Raw genomic sequence first — 16,520 nt, 5'->3', positions numbered from 1 at the left:
GGGCCAGGATGGGGCCAGGCAGCTGACAGTACACACGCCGCCCCCACAATGCAAGCATTTACAAGTACCAAAACTTATGACAGCACTTAGATTTTGGCATAGTGAATGACTCGTGTGCAGAAATAACACATTAGGCAGCATTTATTTCAGCAGTTTATTTATTTATTTTTTCCATTCGTTCAAAATTACAATCACATTAGTTATAATTAAAATTAATTATTATTAATTTTTTTTTAGTTTTTTCTTTATGATGACATATTTCTAAAGTGAAACCTTTAGACTTCATTTCTTGTCATAAATATTTCTAAAGTTAAACCTTTAGAGAATAAGACAATTCTGGAAAGTGGAAAGAAGCACATTGCTGACAGTAAGGTACGTTATACTGTGCAGCAATTACGCTTTGTTAAAAAAATGTCCCTGATGTTAAGTCCATTTTTCTCCAAAACGTCGCTACGACGCACCACCGCGTCCTCTGCGTGTCTAACGCTTGATGCGAGATTTGCGCTGTGAAACACAAACCCGCTTTCTCCTTCCTCTCCAAACCTCATCCGCACAAAGAATGAGGGCCGCTGGGTCGCTCTCGTGGCATGCCCGGCCTCGTTCACATAAAGAAGGAGGACCATCTTGGCATGGACGGGACGAGAAGCGACGGAACCGTGGGGCGAAAGGCCACTTCAGGCCTGCATGCCCCGCGCTGCCTGGACTGCATTAGAGCCTCCTCAGAAGCATCCAGGGATGTGAAGATTCATCATCATCATCCTTTATTCAAAGGATGCATGTATTTCCATTAAGGGTTAACAGCCTCTCGTATGAGAAGAGTCCCATCAGCAGATCAGCGAGCTGGCAGAGTGATCTCTGGAAGCCAGTCGTTGGAGCGCCGGCTTTCTTCACAGAACATGTGCAGCTTCTCCAGAGCTGGGTCTTCCCACGAACCGTCAGCAGGACTCTGTGGAAATAAAAATGAAAAATAATGATGAGAAACTCTGGTCAGTTGTGCAATAGAGTTAAACGTGTTGTGAAATTCTCTGGCTGATGCTGTTGCTCCAGCACATGTGGCATGACTTACCGTGATCAGGAGGCAGTGACAGTCCTCAGATGGATCTTTAGCGCCGACGATTTCACCCAGACGTTGCACGTCGTTCACTCTCACGATGCTGATGTCGTTATCGAAGCAGAAAGCCTGGATAAGAGTGAAGTGGATTTGGAGCGCGATGTCGCACTCGAACTCTTCATCCATGGCCAGGACGCAGAAGGACACGCTGTCCGGATCACTGCAGAAATAAAAAAGGAAACAGTGCATGAGTATCAGTGTATGCATAACATGCATGACTCAATCAACCTCAGTAAGATACGTTAGTGCTTCTAAAAGCAAGTGCGGAGACCGAATACTTACACATTCATCACTTTAGCAGATTCATACACCCCGATGGTGAGGCAGTCGTTCGTTTTGGCAGACACCAATAGCTCCTCCAGTGCATTGCCGGTGCCCTGAGCTCTCTCGCTGGGCTTCTGGATGGCAACTTCCTCAAAAGTCATGATGTTAGAGTTAAGAATCGTTCCGAGACGGTACGGTAAAGATGCAGAGATCAGGATAGTCCGAAGAAGACTGGTGCTGAATCAGAGCCAGGCGTCGGCTTTTATATTCTAGGGCTCGTGGTGCACATGAAAGGCACTTGCTCTGATTGGCCCGTGCTGCATTGGTATGCTAATACTATTGTCACACTCCGGCTCGTGGCAGATTGATGGAGATAATCCATGGACTTTTTGTGCCCTGGACTTCATGGTTCTTTAAAACATTTTTGCATAAGAGGAACATAAATCAGAATCTTATATTTAGATATGGAAATGCAAGTTTATTGTCTAATGCATGGTATATGTGAATTAGAGCAATACTTCACCTGAATGTAGCGAATTTGCTTAAATCTGATTTAGACTTTAAACCTAATCTAACTTTCTAATGAACCTTTCTCCTATGATATAAAATGTATAAAATCTACATTGGCAAATGGAAGTTAAATATTGACTACTTATTATAAGACTGTGAAACTTTTTTTTTATTATATAATAAAAAAATGCTTAAATATGAACCTTGTAAAGTTTTACGCGTAAAAATGAAAAAGAAGGTTTCTTAAATTGAATAGGCTTATTACAGCTGCTGGAGAGAAAAAAAGAAAGTGTGTATATGAACCCCTCCCCGTGCAAAAGGACAGGTGGAGTGTGGCCATCTGTAGACACTCTGAAACGGCCTATTGTCAGTTCTGAAACTTCTATTATTGGACGCCTATACACATGCAAATGAGTAACGCGTGCCATGACGCCCTGCCATGCAATCTGCCTGGCTCTGTGGCCCCGAGTCACGTGACGCACAGAAGCTTTGCAAAAGGGGATCACTTTGCAAATGCATATGGAAAAAATGAATGTAAACAAAATGCACGTGTGTGATATGTAAAATGTTTTGCATGATTTGCCTCAAACTCAAACTTTTAGGAGCAATAGAAGGCTTCACTTCGCACTCATGTAACAATACCAACTTAATCATTTTTTGTAATGAATTTTAGCATTTGGAAATAAAACAATGCTAAGCAAACAAAACAACGTTCAGGTTATAGGCCCGTTTCTGCTAAATCAGATGGTGCATTCGTGTAACAGCATTAGAGATCGCACGAAAGTCCAAAAGGGCATCACTTTGCAAATGCATATGGAAAAATGAATGTAAACAAAATGCACGTGTGTGATATGTAAAATGTTTTGCATGATTTGCGTCAAACTCAAACTTTTAGGAGCAATGGAGGGCTTCACTTCGCACTCATGTAACAATACCAACTTAATCATTTTTTGTAATGAAGTTTAGCATTTGGAAATAAAACAATGCTAAGCAAACAAAACAACGTTCAGGTTATAGGCCCGTTTCTGCTAAATCAGATGGTGCATTCGTGTAACAGCATTAGAGATCGCACAAAAATCCAATGCAAAACAAAACAGGACCGCAGATAGAAATGTCGTGTTGTTTGAGAGACCAGAAAGAGCAGACTGACGCTGACAGATTCAGACCTATTGTTACTGTGCAGAACAGGAGCAGATGGAGGGGCCTCACTAGGATACTCCCACTCCACTCACTCTTTACCCCTCACCCTGCAGCACCTAACGCTATTGTTCATCTACCACACCAAAGTAATTAGAATAAAGCATAACAAGTCTGTATTAAAGTTTTCTATTGATTTTTCCTTAAGAAAAGCAGAGTGCAACGTTTCTGAATTTGGAAAGTTAGGCCTAATTAGGTCAATACGAAAATAAGAAAATCCTGAGTAATCATAGTGTATATAAAGTAATATTGAATCCATGCAACATTCTGCAATCTATTTTAATGGCTAGTTTACTTGCATGATCAGTTTGAATCCCTGTTTATGAATTGAGTAGAAAAGTATTTGTTTACTAAGTTTGCTAATGTAAAATAAAGGCATATATAGGCCATTGGAGTATTGCAGAAGTCTGAATAAAACGCACACATGCGATTTGCATGCACGTGAGCCGCAGAGTTGACCTCAACAGAGACGTGTGCAGCTCGTCTGCCTCTCTGTATTGTGTGCGCGTAACATCTGCACCCCGTCCGTCCGTCTCGCGCTGCTGCACTGCATGCGTGCTCCCGAGTGACAGGTGGTCCTGTGAACAATTACTTTTAGTACCCTCCCTATACTCTACTCCACACACACACACACACGCACACATACCAAGTTGTAGATTAACCCTCATAAATCCGGCTCTTTTTAATGGGCTGCTCTGCCTTCTTATTGTCCTAAGAGCAACAGCAGGCGCGTGCTACTGTCAGACAGGAAGAGAAACGATCTGCCTTACAACAGAGGACATTTTTAGATTACCACTTCTGTATCCTGCTAATATCACCACTACTGTGTTTAATACTAAGGTTTAATTAGTGGAATACTAAGCTGCATCAAAGCTTTAACAAATCAAACTCCTGTGTTGACTTTCTGAATTCAGTTGTGTTAACAACGGTTATGAAGAAGTTAAAGAATGAAAATACCATTTACAGTAGTGTCATTCATTCTAGCACAGGTCATAAAAATATTTCCATTTTATTACCCCTGTTATTTTTTATTTTTTAAACAATCTGTTCACTGTTTTTGTATTGTCCTGAGCAAGTTGGAACAAAAAGTTCCTTCGTGATCAGTAAAGTTTATCCAACCTTCTTGTCTTATTTTCAGAGAAGTAAAATTCACTTCGTTTTCCAATTCAACTTATTTTACAGCCTGAAACACAGCTGTATTATATGACAATTGATATTTAAGTAAGCTTCTTCTTCTTCTTCTTCTTCTTCTTCTTCTTCTTCTTCAAATATATATCTAGCCAACCACTGCATATGCAACAAACTGCTAATTAAACAATACGTTAGGTATCCAGCACGAGCATAATAGCTATAGTTTAGAGTTTATTGATCTTTCAATCCCACATGAGCAGATGTGCCTTGCCTCTGCCAGAGGGAGAGAGCGAGAGAGAGAGAGAGAGAGAGAGAGAGAGAGAGAGAGATGGGGGAGACAGAGATGGAGAGAGAGAGAGAGAGAGAGAGAGATGGGGGAAGGGGCCGTCTTAATATGCCACGCGTCCAAAAGTCGGGCCACCTTTGCGTATGCAAAACAGCCACGCGTGTCTGCTGTTATCAACTCCAACCACACGATTTGACCCTTTGATTACAATTCTGGTGTGTAAAAAAACCCCAAGAAAACATGGGATATGAAACTGTAAAATATAGACAATTTCCTTTTCCTTTTTTCATTTTTTAACACACTACGAACAGGCAACTTTTTTTTTTTATCTCAAATGTGTTTCTTCTGCAGTTGTCCTTAACACCCAGTGAAATACCTGCAAAGAAAAATAAAGAAATTCTTTTTTCCTACTAATAGCTGGGCTTTTTATTCACATGGAACGACAAAGTTTGTACAATACTTTCATTTGTTCTTTACATACTGAAAGGATTATCGGAGCACTATTTGACATTGCACTGAAGTACATTTTAATATTACTGTAGCACAATTCGCCGTATTTTTACTTTATCGTATTAATGCATTGTTGTTGGGGCATCTGAATCTCATCAAGAATCAAGATGAGATTGACATTATTGTTGGGGCATCAAGAATTTCATTACTAATTTATACTTTTGTTATTAAATTTATACTAAAACTTTGTAATCTACAACGTGAACATTTATTAAATCTAATCTGTGCAAACGTCTATGTATCTTGCAGCACACGTGCCTGTCTGTCTACAGTTAACAAAAGCTTTCTATTAAAAATTGATACGAATTAAAAGTCACCAGCTTGCAAAATTGACCTTTTTCCCATTATGAATTCTTTGAGATGTCATGCATGTCTATAGGCACGCGCCTCCAAAGGCTCGTCCCTGTATTGTCCTGCCTCAGCCAATCAGACTGCAGGCGCGTGCCGGCTTCCGAGTATAAATAGATGGCGCGTGTCACCAAAAATTCATTCCAAACTGTGCGAGCGTGCTAGTAGGATATATTACACTACTTTACCCATAATAAAGCCTCAAACCAAGATGGTTAATGAAAGCAAATCTCTGGCTGAGGCTCTGCAGTCCGCCGAGGCTGAGGGTCGCGTCACCCTTGGTGTCTACGAGTGCGCTAAAATCATGAATGAGTGAGTATCTTTGATACACAAGTTCAGATTTAAGCATTATTCTCTATGCTATATGTGAATTTAAGCTCATGCACTGTTTTCTTTTTTTTATTTCTGCAGTGATCCGGACAGCGTGTCCTTCTGCGTCCTGGCCATGGATGAAGAGTTCGAGTGCGACATCGCGCTCCAAATCCACTTCACTCTTATCCAGGCTTTCTGCTTCGATAACGACATCAGCATCGTGAGAGTGAACGACGTGCAACGTCTGGGTGAAATCGTCGGCGCTAAAGATCAATCTGAGGACTGTCACTGCCTCCTGATCACGGTAAGCCATGCCACATGTGCTGGAGCAACAGCATCAGCCAGAGAATTTCACAACACGTTTAACTCTATTGCACAACTGACCAGAGTTTCTCATCATTATTTTTCATTTTTATTTCCACAGAGTCCTGCTGACGGTTCGTGGGAAGACCCAGCTCTGGAGAAGCTGCACATGTTCTGTGAAGAAAGCCGGCGCTCCAACGACTGGCTTCCAGAGATCACTCTGCCAGCTCGCTGATCTGCTGATGGGACTCTTCTCACACGAGAGGCTGTTAACCCTTAATGGAAATACATGCATCCTTTGAATAAAGGATGATGATGATGAATCTTCACATCCCTGGATGCTTCTGAGGAGGCTCTAATGCAGTCCAGGCAGCGCGGGGCATGCAGGCCTGAAGTGGCCTTTCGCCCCACGGTTCCGTCGCTTCTCGTCCCGTCCATGCCAAGATGGTCCTCCTTCTTTATGTGAACGAGGCCGGGCATGCCACGAGAGCGACCCAGCGGCCCTCATTCTTTGTGCGGATGAGGTTTGGAGAGGAAGGAGAAAGCGGGTTTGTGTTTCACAGCGCAAATCTCGCATCAAGCGTTAGACACGCAGAGGACGCGGTGGTGCGTCGTAGCGACGTTTTGGAGAAAATTGGACTTAACATCAGGGACATTTTTTTAACAAAACGTAATTGCTGCACAGTATAACGTACCTTACTGTCAGCAATGTGCTTCTTTCCACTTTCCAGAATTGTCTTATTCTCTAAAGGTTTAACTTTAGAAATATTTATGACAAGAAATGAAGTCTAAAGGTTTCACTTTGGGGAAAAAAGAAGAAAAAAAAAGAATACAACAATAGCTAAACGAGTTAGAGAAAATAATTTTTTGTAAAATTTTCACTTGACTGATACAAAAAAATGAATAAAGAATAAACTTAATTGGTACATACTGTGGTTTCATTTGTACATATTCTGCTCATACATGCTGGGACGTTTTCTGTGAAGTCTAGATCTCTCAGTTGATCAGACTGAGATTGAGAAGATTGAGTCACATGACCTTAAAAGTGGAAAACTTCAAAATGTGTGTACCATGGCACTATCAGCATACATTAGCCAATTCATTCTGTGTTTACATTAATAATATACCCATGCACCACATTTTTACATTTCCATTTGACAGATTATATGACTTATTCAATGTATATGTATAAATGCTTAAAGAAGATGCTGAGATTTTCTCAATTTACCAAAAGGAAGTGCATGATAGATGTAGGACGAACAGAGAATTGAACAGGTGAATGCAGCAGTTGGATTAGACACTAATATGGAGTAGTGTTACAGACATTGGGTATATTGCAATCAGTCAAGCAACAAATAAATGGTGTAATTGCATTAGTAGAGTGGTATAAAGTGAGCATGTCTGGATAGACCTAAGCTTCCATATATACACTCAAGTGTAGAGAACTCAGTATGTTTGCAGTGTTTTCTGAAAATCTGTATAATCAGGAGTTATTAAATTTAGTGAAAGAAAATGTCAGAAACCATAAAGACCACTTACTATAAACAGTTCAGATGCATACAAATCTGGAAAATCCTGATGTAGTACCTAGTTTGGCTAGCATGGGTTAAAGTAAAAGGAGAAGAAAGATTTTAATTAAGAAGATAATTAATCAAGATGTTGGCATCTAACTGCTGCCCTGTGTTAGAAAAAAGTGAGAAATAGAGGCTGGAGTAAAGACTTATGTTTCACTCACTTTTACACTGTAACATATTGCATTACATAATGAGACCTAAAGTCTCGAAATTTAAAATAGCATAAACATTTACACCGATCAGCCGTAACATTATGAGCACTGAGAGGTGAAGTGAATAACACTGATGATCTCCTCATCATGGCACCTGTTAGTGGGTGGGATATATTAGGCAGCAAGTGAACATTTAGTCCTCAAACTTGATGTGTTAGAAGCAGGAAAAATGGGCAAGAGTAAGGATTTGAGTGAGTTTGACAAGGGCCAAATTGTGATGGCTAGACAACTAGATCAGAGCATCTCCAAAACTGCAGCTCTTGTGCGCTGTTCCTGGTCTGCAGTGGTCAGTATCTATCAAAAGTGGTCCAAGGAAGGAACTTATTAATGCATATGGGGAGTGAAGGCTGGCCCGTGTGGTCCGATCCAATAGACATGCCACTGCTGCTCAAATTGCTGAAGAAGTTAATGCTGGTTCTGATAGAAAGGTGTCAGAATACACAGTGCATGATGAGTCAGGGATGTTGTGGCAGTAAAAGGGGGGCCAACACATTCTGCATATACAGAAAGAAGGTTTACGTTAAGCATGAATATTCTTTGTCAGGGATGTAAATGTGAGGTTTTAGTAATAAAAAAAAATATAAAGGCAGACAAACCAAAAGGTCAAACAAATGCTTTGATGCAAGCAAAAGGTCATGCAATCAACGAACAGACTGGATGTGGCAAAAAAACAAAAGAGACAGCATTAACAAAAACAGGTGAAACTGGATAAACAAGGCTCAGACTCATCACTGTGTAAACCAGAACTGAATTAAGTGAGGTGCAGGTGATTGTAAACTGGTGAGTAATTGCAAATGAGTCAGTTTTTTAAAAACAGTTCCATTAGTTGAATGTTGAGAGCTGATTTGCATATATGCTCCACATTGTTTTATCTTCCATTATTTTTGCTTATTAATGTATTTAATACCATTTATTCATTCATTCATTCATTCATTCATTCATTCATTCATTCATTTTGTTCAGCTGAACCTTGAGAGCTGACTCACATATATACTCCAGTCTGTTTTTTTGTTCTTGTTGTTTGTTGTTTTTTCATGATGCTTCATTTGTCTTTTTTAAACATCTGAGTTGTTCATGTGCGTGAATGGTGAGTTCTGTGTTTTATATAGTAAAGGTTAATTAGTGTGTTAGTGAAGGTGATCAGTTGGCAGAATAAATAGAACTAAATCTTGTTTATGAAGCAGAGTCCTGTTGTTAATACTCATTTTTAGTTGTACACATTTGTAATTGTTTACTACTAACTAACCATTATATAAAATACAATGAAATGTAATGTTACAATGTTAATGATAGTAATTTGGCAAAGAAGAAAAAAAAATCACTGGTCACCAGATTGCAAAATTTGTTTGTTTTAGAAGGACTCATTTGGAAGCTGAAAGAGTTGTCTCATTTTGATGAGCTGAGCCAGATGATAATATTTAATGAAAACATTTATTCCTGTTGTGTCAGGTCACCTGATGAGGCTCGGGTTGGGAATCAAGCGTGGTCTTTACATATGATAGCTTTATAAATTGAAATCTTCTAAGCTTCGGGCCTGGAAGTCAAAATGTTCTGCATAATTTTATATTTTTCATGGTTAATTCACAGAGAGCAGATTCTTAAGTTGAGGTTAGGATCAGTTAGGTCAAAGGTGAATGTATTGTGAGCCAAATGTGCTCCAAATCTAAGCACCCAAAATGGCCCAAATGCAATCAAACATACACTATATTGTGTACCAAGCCATACATCACCAAGTGCAATGCAAAGCGTCGGATGCAGTGGTGTAAAGCACGCCGCCACTGGACTCTAGAGCAGTGGAGACGCGTTCTCTGGAGTGACGAATCGCGCTTCTCCATCTGGCAATCTGATGGACGAATCTGGGTTTGGCGGTTGCCAGGAGAACGGTACTTGTCTGACTGCATTGTGCCAAGTGTAAAGTTTGGTGGAGGGGGGATTATGGTGTGGGGTTGTTTTTCAGGAGCTGGGCTTGGCCCCTTAGTTCCAGTGAAAGGAACTCTGAATGCTTCAGCATACCAAGGCATTTTGGACAATTCCATGCTCCCAACTTTGTGGGAACAGTTTGGAGCTGGCCCCTTCCTCTTCCAACATGACTGTGCACCAGTGCACAAAGCAAGGTCCATAAAGACATGGATGACAGAGTCTGGTGTGGATGAACTTGACTGGCCTGAGTCCTGACCTCAACCCGATAGAACACCTTTGGGATGAATTAGAGTGGAGACTGAGAGCCAGGCCTTCTCGTCCAACATCAGTGTGTGACCTCACAAATGCACTTCTGGAAGAATGGTCAAAAATTCCCATAAACACTCCTAAACCTTGTGGACAGCCTTCCCAGAAGAGTTGAAGCTGTTATAGCTGTAAAGGGTGGACCGATGTCATATTGAACCCTATGGATTAGGAATGGGATGTCACTTAAGTTCATATGCGAGTCAAGGCAGGTGAGCGAATACTTTTGGCAATATAGTGTATCAACCCAGTGAGCACTGACTGACCAAAGATGTCCATCATTGCCTTAAAGCGACCAAGATGTGACTAGACCAAGTTGCGATTTGATTCTAAAACATGTGCTTTTTTAAAATTATAATAAGATGTATAGAAAGATGTTTGTCATCTTTCTATGAACATTTAAAGAATTAAAGATTGACTCTGGACAAAATCTAGAATCCCATTAACGTGAGATACGTGTTTTAAAAATAGAGTGCTCAGTGTTGATGCTTGGATGACTTTTAATTTTAGCCAAAAGCAAACTGTATGATATCGGGCCGGAGATGCAGCCTCATACAAGGACTAGCACTGGGCCCACACAAAATTTATCAGATGCAGGTAAATCTGACCTGAGAAGTAATACCATATTATCCAGCCCACTGCTATAAATCCAATGAACACCAATTTCCCCTTTGCTGCAAATGTGATTTATTGACCAGGGCGTGTTTACTTTCTTAGTTTTGCATTGAATCTAATGACACAAGAGAAAAAAAAGCTCAGACCATGGTTAGGAGTAAAATCAAATATCCGTACAACCCTATATTTCCGTTAATACGCAAATGTGGAATTATGTGATAGCTAAATAGAACTAACTTCACTATTATTACTTGAAATAAAACAGGTGATATGAGTCAATATAATCAGCTACATTGTCACTGATGTGGAGTTCACTTTTGTGAAATAATAACCCTGCCCTTGATTTGCCCTGTATGACTGAAGGCCTTTTTCCTCTGACTCAGATGGAGACAGCTTGTGATTGGCTGAGAAAATGCCATCTGGTTGATGAACAGTGAATCCCCCGTGGTTTCAAATATCTGATCCTAGAGTAGGATGAGCAAAGACAAGAAGAAAAAAAACTACATGCAATAAAAGGAGGCCACAATCCTGGATCCACTTAGTGTTTAAAAATGATTATGGATTAACATTGTTAATGAGACTGATATTGCTGAAATATTCTGCTTTTATGGTTTTTAAACCTAGAAAGTCCTGTTCTTGATAAAAATCGTTGATAACAGCATCAGAGAAAAGCACTAAAAATGAGGTTGACCAATCAGTTCTAGTAATATCTATAACTAGCTTAGTAGTATTTTAGATCTGGAATAGAAATATAAAATATATTTATTTCTCAAGTTTGAGACTTCATACCATCTTATACAGTAAATAAGTAAATAAGTTTTTTTTTTTTCAAAAAGATAACACAGAAGAATAATTTCTATTTGTTCCCTGAAGAACAAATAGAAATTTGGCAAATTGGCTTATTGATCTTTAATCTTTGATTTTTGTTGGTTCCTCAGGGAACTAAAACAATGAACTGCATAAATATTGAAGAATCTTTGCCATGGAAAAATGGTCATTAATTTTATGGTTGTAAAATGAGTCTAAATGTGTAAAGAAGTAAACATGCTCCAACTATAATGTCATTTTTGCACCAGCTTGCCATCTTCCACCTTCCATCCAGCTGCAGCCTGATCGGTTGGATAGAAAAAATTAATCTGAGGAGGAAGCTTGCCTCATCTTTGCTTCCTGCATCTTTGGGTTCCACCAGAATTATTTAGATTCTACTGGGAAACCTGGGTGATAGAGGAAACATTCTGTTATAGGCTTGATATACAAGAGTTCCATTAGAAACCACATAAAAATATTGTAAATCTTTTGATCTCATTTTTTCACCAGCACAAGAGCCACTATGTTGATTGTTTTTTTCTTTTTCAGCTGCAGTCTGAATGGTTGCATATTTTTGATGTTCATCAATACACATATTATTTGACTTCTTGTAAGCTATAATTATAAACCCATGCATCATGTTGTGGGAGTGAACAGCTGAACTCTGGCTGCATCTGAATGACCTCTGGCTTTCTTCAAACATCCAAAAGGGTAAAAAAAAAATAGAAGTAATCAAATGAGCCAGTGAAGAACAAAGCAGCAGCACGCAGGCAGCCCTTATTGTCAGCGAGTGCCTGCTGACTGCAAAATCACAGCCAGGCCCCCAAACCCTGGACTCCTCAATCTACCCAGCAACTAGGCCACAAAACCTGCTCCATCTGCTGCTGTGCATAATGAGTTGGAGCTTTAGGTACAAGCAAGCATGGGGGGGTAGGAGGAGAGGAAGAGGAAAGAGATGACCCTGTGCCTGGCACAAGCCTTCTCCTTTTAAGCTACATTCCCTCGGGGGACCTGCTGCTGCTTTCCTAGTCATCATGGAGCACTCTCTTAAAAGACCTCCTGTCGGGCAGACTGGGTGTTCTTCTAGTGGTTTAGGGAGCAAGGGAAGGAGGGTGCACACATGCTGCTGAGATGAGGCCTGCTGTCATATAGGCACTGATTGATATAAGCCTTGGGGAGGGACCTTGACTAGGATGAGGGTCTCCTTTTGCCAGTGCTTTCAGCTGTCCTGGGGCTTGAAAGAGGGCTTTAACTGCAATGTCACAATATTTCATTCCATATATGCCTTACCCCCCTCTTTTGGTCTCCAGTTTTACAAGGGTCCTTCTATCACATGACTGTCGAGTGCCTTCTCCAGGTCCCTGTTGACCTATCCAGAGTAAAACAACTAGTGAACCGGGGTGGGGTTGTCCCTGGAACCAGAGCAGATGGTCATGAAGGGTGAAGGGTGATGGAAAGGACAGATACACAGGTCACCAGGGACACAGACATCAGTATTCCATGTTTTCTCAACAGATACCTTATCAGAAACAAGCTCTGACGAGTTTTGGTGGAAAATGAGTTGCTTCGTTTTATTTTTGATGCAAATGAAAGCAAATCGTGATGCTAGGACTGTAAGTAGTTTTTGATGTGTGTATAAACATGCATGGAGAAAGAGCACTGGAGGGGAACTTCACTAGACTTAGCTGCCTAAATGGAATGCAACATATTTCTGGCAAAACATCAGCAGCCATTCATTTCCAGAAGCCAGCCCCCTCTCTTGTCAACTTTTATCGATGGCGCCTGCCGCCATCCCTCCATGCTAATATGTAGAACTTTCTTAATTGGCCAGTTGCTGTCCCCCATCCTGCCATGGCGGCCTGGCAGATTATGGTCTGTAGAGTGAGGGGCTCCAGTCTGCACGCTATGGTAATCACTCATTATGTGGGCCAGCTGTCTCTTTGTGTGTAGTCAGAGGGTCAGGCCTCCTGCCTAATGCTGGCCTGCTCATCCCTGCTCCAGTGTGGGCCTCTCCTCCTCCACATCACCTGCTCAAATATCCATCTGCGAGTGGAGATCAGCCTGATAGAGCTTGGCCGTAGCTGATTATTGTCTTAAACTGCCCACAAGTACTGATTCATACAAGGATTCAAACTGTGGTAGAAAATTATCATTCAGTTTATCGTTTCAACCACAAAAATTCAAAACCAACAATTTGGTTCATTGTTGAATCAAAATGGTATCACACTGAGGCACTGTTTCAGACAGTTTATTTTGAAGACTTTATGCTAAGGTAGCTTGTTTCCACGTTTTGTGGAAAATTAGTTCTCCAAGGGTATTTTTTTTTAGATAGACATTCTCAGCTTCCTAAATGCATTCTATTGGACACCGTCTTGCAACCGCCTACCATTAATCAAATGTTGAAACTGTATGCTTAGCTTAATGTTGACATTTTATTTTAGATGTAAACATTTCTAGATCTGTAACATACTGCTCACCTAAATTTGCCAGCCAGGATAAACAAAACAAGGGTGCAAACAAACACAGTATAAGCACAGTCTAATCTCCATCGATGAAGGAGTAGCGAAATACTTACTACTACATTTACATCAATACCATCTCTGCTGAATAAACACAAATAAACTCTGAACGGGACAGGTAGCAGGTGTGAAGCATTCCAGTGTGTATTGTGAGCATTTTGTGGGCGATTACTTGCACATGCAGGTGGAGGAGTAGATAAGATTTCAGACTGTCATGCTGAACACAGTGATCAAAGGTGTGTAGTGCTGACACATGCTGCCAACTGTTGCCAAAATACAGATAGATATTGCTATGACTCTGGGGATCAGCTGTCCATCTGAGAGGCCTGGAGAGGCTGTGGTGATGGTGGTTTGAGGCAGTGTTTGTAGAGGGGTGGGGTATGAGGAGACAGTCTGTAGTGGCCAGCTGTGCTGTGGCTAGCCCTCAGGCTTGCACAGGAGCCATATCAGATGCCTCCCCCTTCTTCTCTCCACTCCTGTTTCTAGTAAGCACACAAAGGCTATAGCTGCTTCAAAAAAGGGCTGGGGTAAAGGGAGGGGGGGTATTTGCACACAAAAGTGCACTGAGCCCCCTCGTCAAAAGGGAAAAAAAGAAAGGAAAAAAAACTGCCCTCTTTTGTCGGAGGCCTGAAAGAACGGCGTGGCACAGTGGCAGCTGTTGCGCCTGCACAGGACATTTGAGACGCTCCCTTTCACAAATACAAAGTCTGGAGTGTGGAAGGAGGGGAGGGTGCACTGGGGATTTGTGTACAAAGCGAAAGGCACACTTTGCAGATACAAGCACCTTGTGGTAGTAGAGGCAAAGTTGGTTGGTAGAGGGGCTGGCTAGGACTGCTATTGGGGGTGGGGGGGGGGTAGAGAGAAAGAAAAAATTTTTTTTAAAGATGACAGCCATTAATGTGAGTATATCCATCACCTTACAAAAGAGTCCCGCAGGGCAGCCATATGGAGAGAGACACTTTGCCTATTGTCTAGAGGTCGCAGGCACCTTTCACTGTGACTTAACCAAGCAACAGGAATTCAGGAGTACATTCAGCACTGAGATATTTATGGGTTTATGTTACTCAAGCAAAGGCAATGAAGGAAATCTGCAACACAACAGCAGCTGTAACTCTTAAGTTTTAAAGGCAGAGCACTAGGGCAATATGGAGCATAATCCATGATTTTTCTTTTAATTGTCCTTCCAATTGTGGTTCCAGTCTTCTTTTTCCAATCTGCAGCATGGTTCATATTAAAGCTGTGGGAAAAATTATTATTTGAGGAGATCAGTTTTACAAATCAATGAACAAACCAAGGGAAATGGTATGACAAAAAAGATAGATGAACAGTACAGTGTATATATGTTCAAAACATTGTGTTGAACATACATACATACATGTACATGTATGTTGTGTGTCCTGACATAAGCATAGCATGAAACCAGATAGGAGGTGCTGTTGGGTCTCAGGTCTCAAGAGCAGGGGGATCAGTGAAGGATTATGCACCAGAATATATTTGTAGCAGGTGCATTAGAGCTGAAAAAGGACATACAAAAGCCCCTAGGTCTTGGGCCTGTGTTGAATTGGTTTAGGGTGCTGTTCATTCAGCGACCTCTAGTGGACGGTCTGTAACATGACAAAAAGAAAACGTGTATGTTTTATTCACATGCAACACTCCTGGTTTAAAAAATGGACAAAACCTCCAGAGTTGAAGTGGGAGAGTTAGAGTAGGAAAAACTCTACCCTGTGCACCTGGGAACCTGTGCCCTAGATTAAATATCTGATTAAAACATACAGCAACTCATAGGGTCACCTCGTGTAATTCTGACATAAGATAATTAGCAAGCTATGCTACATATTTTAATGACTGACTTTTTCAAACATAGGGTAATAAAAGTACTCCTGTACCTTAATAAAACGTGTTTATGATAGACATTTATTCATTTGTTATTTTAAAAAATTAAAATCTATATCAAAAACAGCAAACTGTCCACACTCACCTCAGAAGAATTAGCAAGCAGTGCTAGGTGGTTACATTTAAATACAAAACGGTGACATTGTTATATGGTGCTAATATGATAATTACAAAATCAATATAAATATTTAATAAATATGAATTCAAATATATACCAATCAGGCATAACATGACCACCTGCCTAATATTGTGTTGGTCCCCCTTTTGCTGCTAAAACAGCCCCGACCCATTGAGGCATGGACTCCACTAGATCCCTGAAGGTGTGCTGTGGTATTTGGCACCAAGATGTTAGCAGCAGATCCTTTAAGTCCTGTAAGTTGCGAGGTGGGGCCTACATGAATTGGACTTGTTTGTCCAGCACATTCCACAGATGCTCTATTGGATTGAGATCTGGGGAATTTGGACGCCAAGTGAACACCTCAAACTCGTTGTTGTGCTCATCAAACCATTCCTGAACCATTTTTGCTTGGTGGCACGATGCATTATCCTGCTGAAAGAGGCCACAGACATCAGGGAATACTGTTTCCATGAAAGGGTGTACATGGTCTGTAACAATGCTTAGGTAGGTGGTACGTGTCAAAGTAACATCCACATGGATGGCAGGACCCAATGTTTCCCAGCAGAACATTGCCCAAAGCATAACAC

The 16,520-nt window shown here is 40.9% G+C and overlaps 2 protein-coding genes across 2 annotated transcripts; one reads left to right on the top strand and one right to left on the bottom strand.

Moving 5' to 3' along the window:
• Positions 1-193: 193 nt before the first annotated feature.
• On the bottom strand, positions 194-1,634 carry LOC131368771 (growth arrest and DNA damage-inducible protein GADD45 gamma-like). Its single transcript, XM_058414884.1, has 3 exons — positions 1,394-1,634; positions 1,067-1,271; positions 194-946 (listed from the first exon to the last, which is right to left on the bottom strand). The coding sequence occupies exons 1-3, from the start codon at positions 1,534-1,536 to the stop codon at positions 833-835; spliced, it is 462 nt and encodes a 153-aa protein (XP_058270867.1). The 5' UTR covers positions 1,537-1,634; the 3' UTR covers positions 194-832.
• A 3,896-nt stretch (positions 1,635-5,530) lies between these two features.
• Positions 5,531-6,769, top strand: LOC131368772 (growth arrest and DNA damage-inducible protein GADD45 gamma-like). The gene is made up of 3 exons (XM_058414885.1): positions 5,531-5,669; positions 5,769-5,973; positions 6,094-6,769. The coding sequence occupies exons 1-3, from the start codon at positions 5,569-5,571 to the stop codon at positions 6,205-6,207; spliced, it is 420 nt and encodes a 139-aa protein (XP_058270868.1). The 5' UTR covers positions 5,531-5,568; the 3' UTR covers positions 6,208-6,769.
• Positions 6,770-16,520: the final 9,751 nt, after the last annotated feature.

The sequence above is a fragment of the Hemibagrus wyckioides genome, linkage group LG18 (genome assembly GCF_019097595.1).
Source record: "Hemibagrus wyckioides isolate EC202008001 linkage group LG18, SWU_Hwy_1.0, whole genome shotgun sequence".
NCBI lineage: Eukaryota > Metazoa > Chordata > Actinopteri > Siluriformes > Bagridae > Hemibagrus > Hemibagrus wyckioides.
The sequence above is the reverse complement of the archived record's forward strand: the minus strand, read 5'-3'. Positions and strand labels throughout refer to the sequence as shown.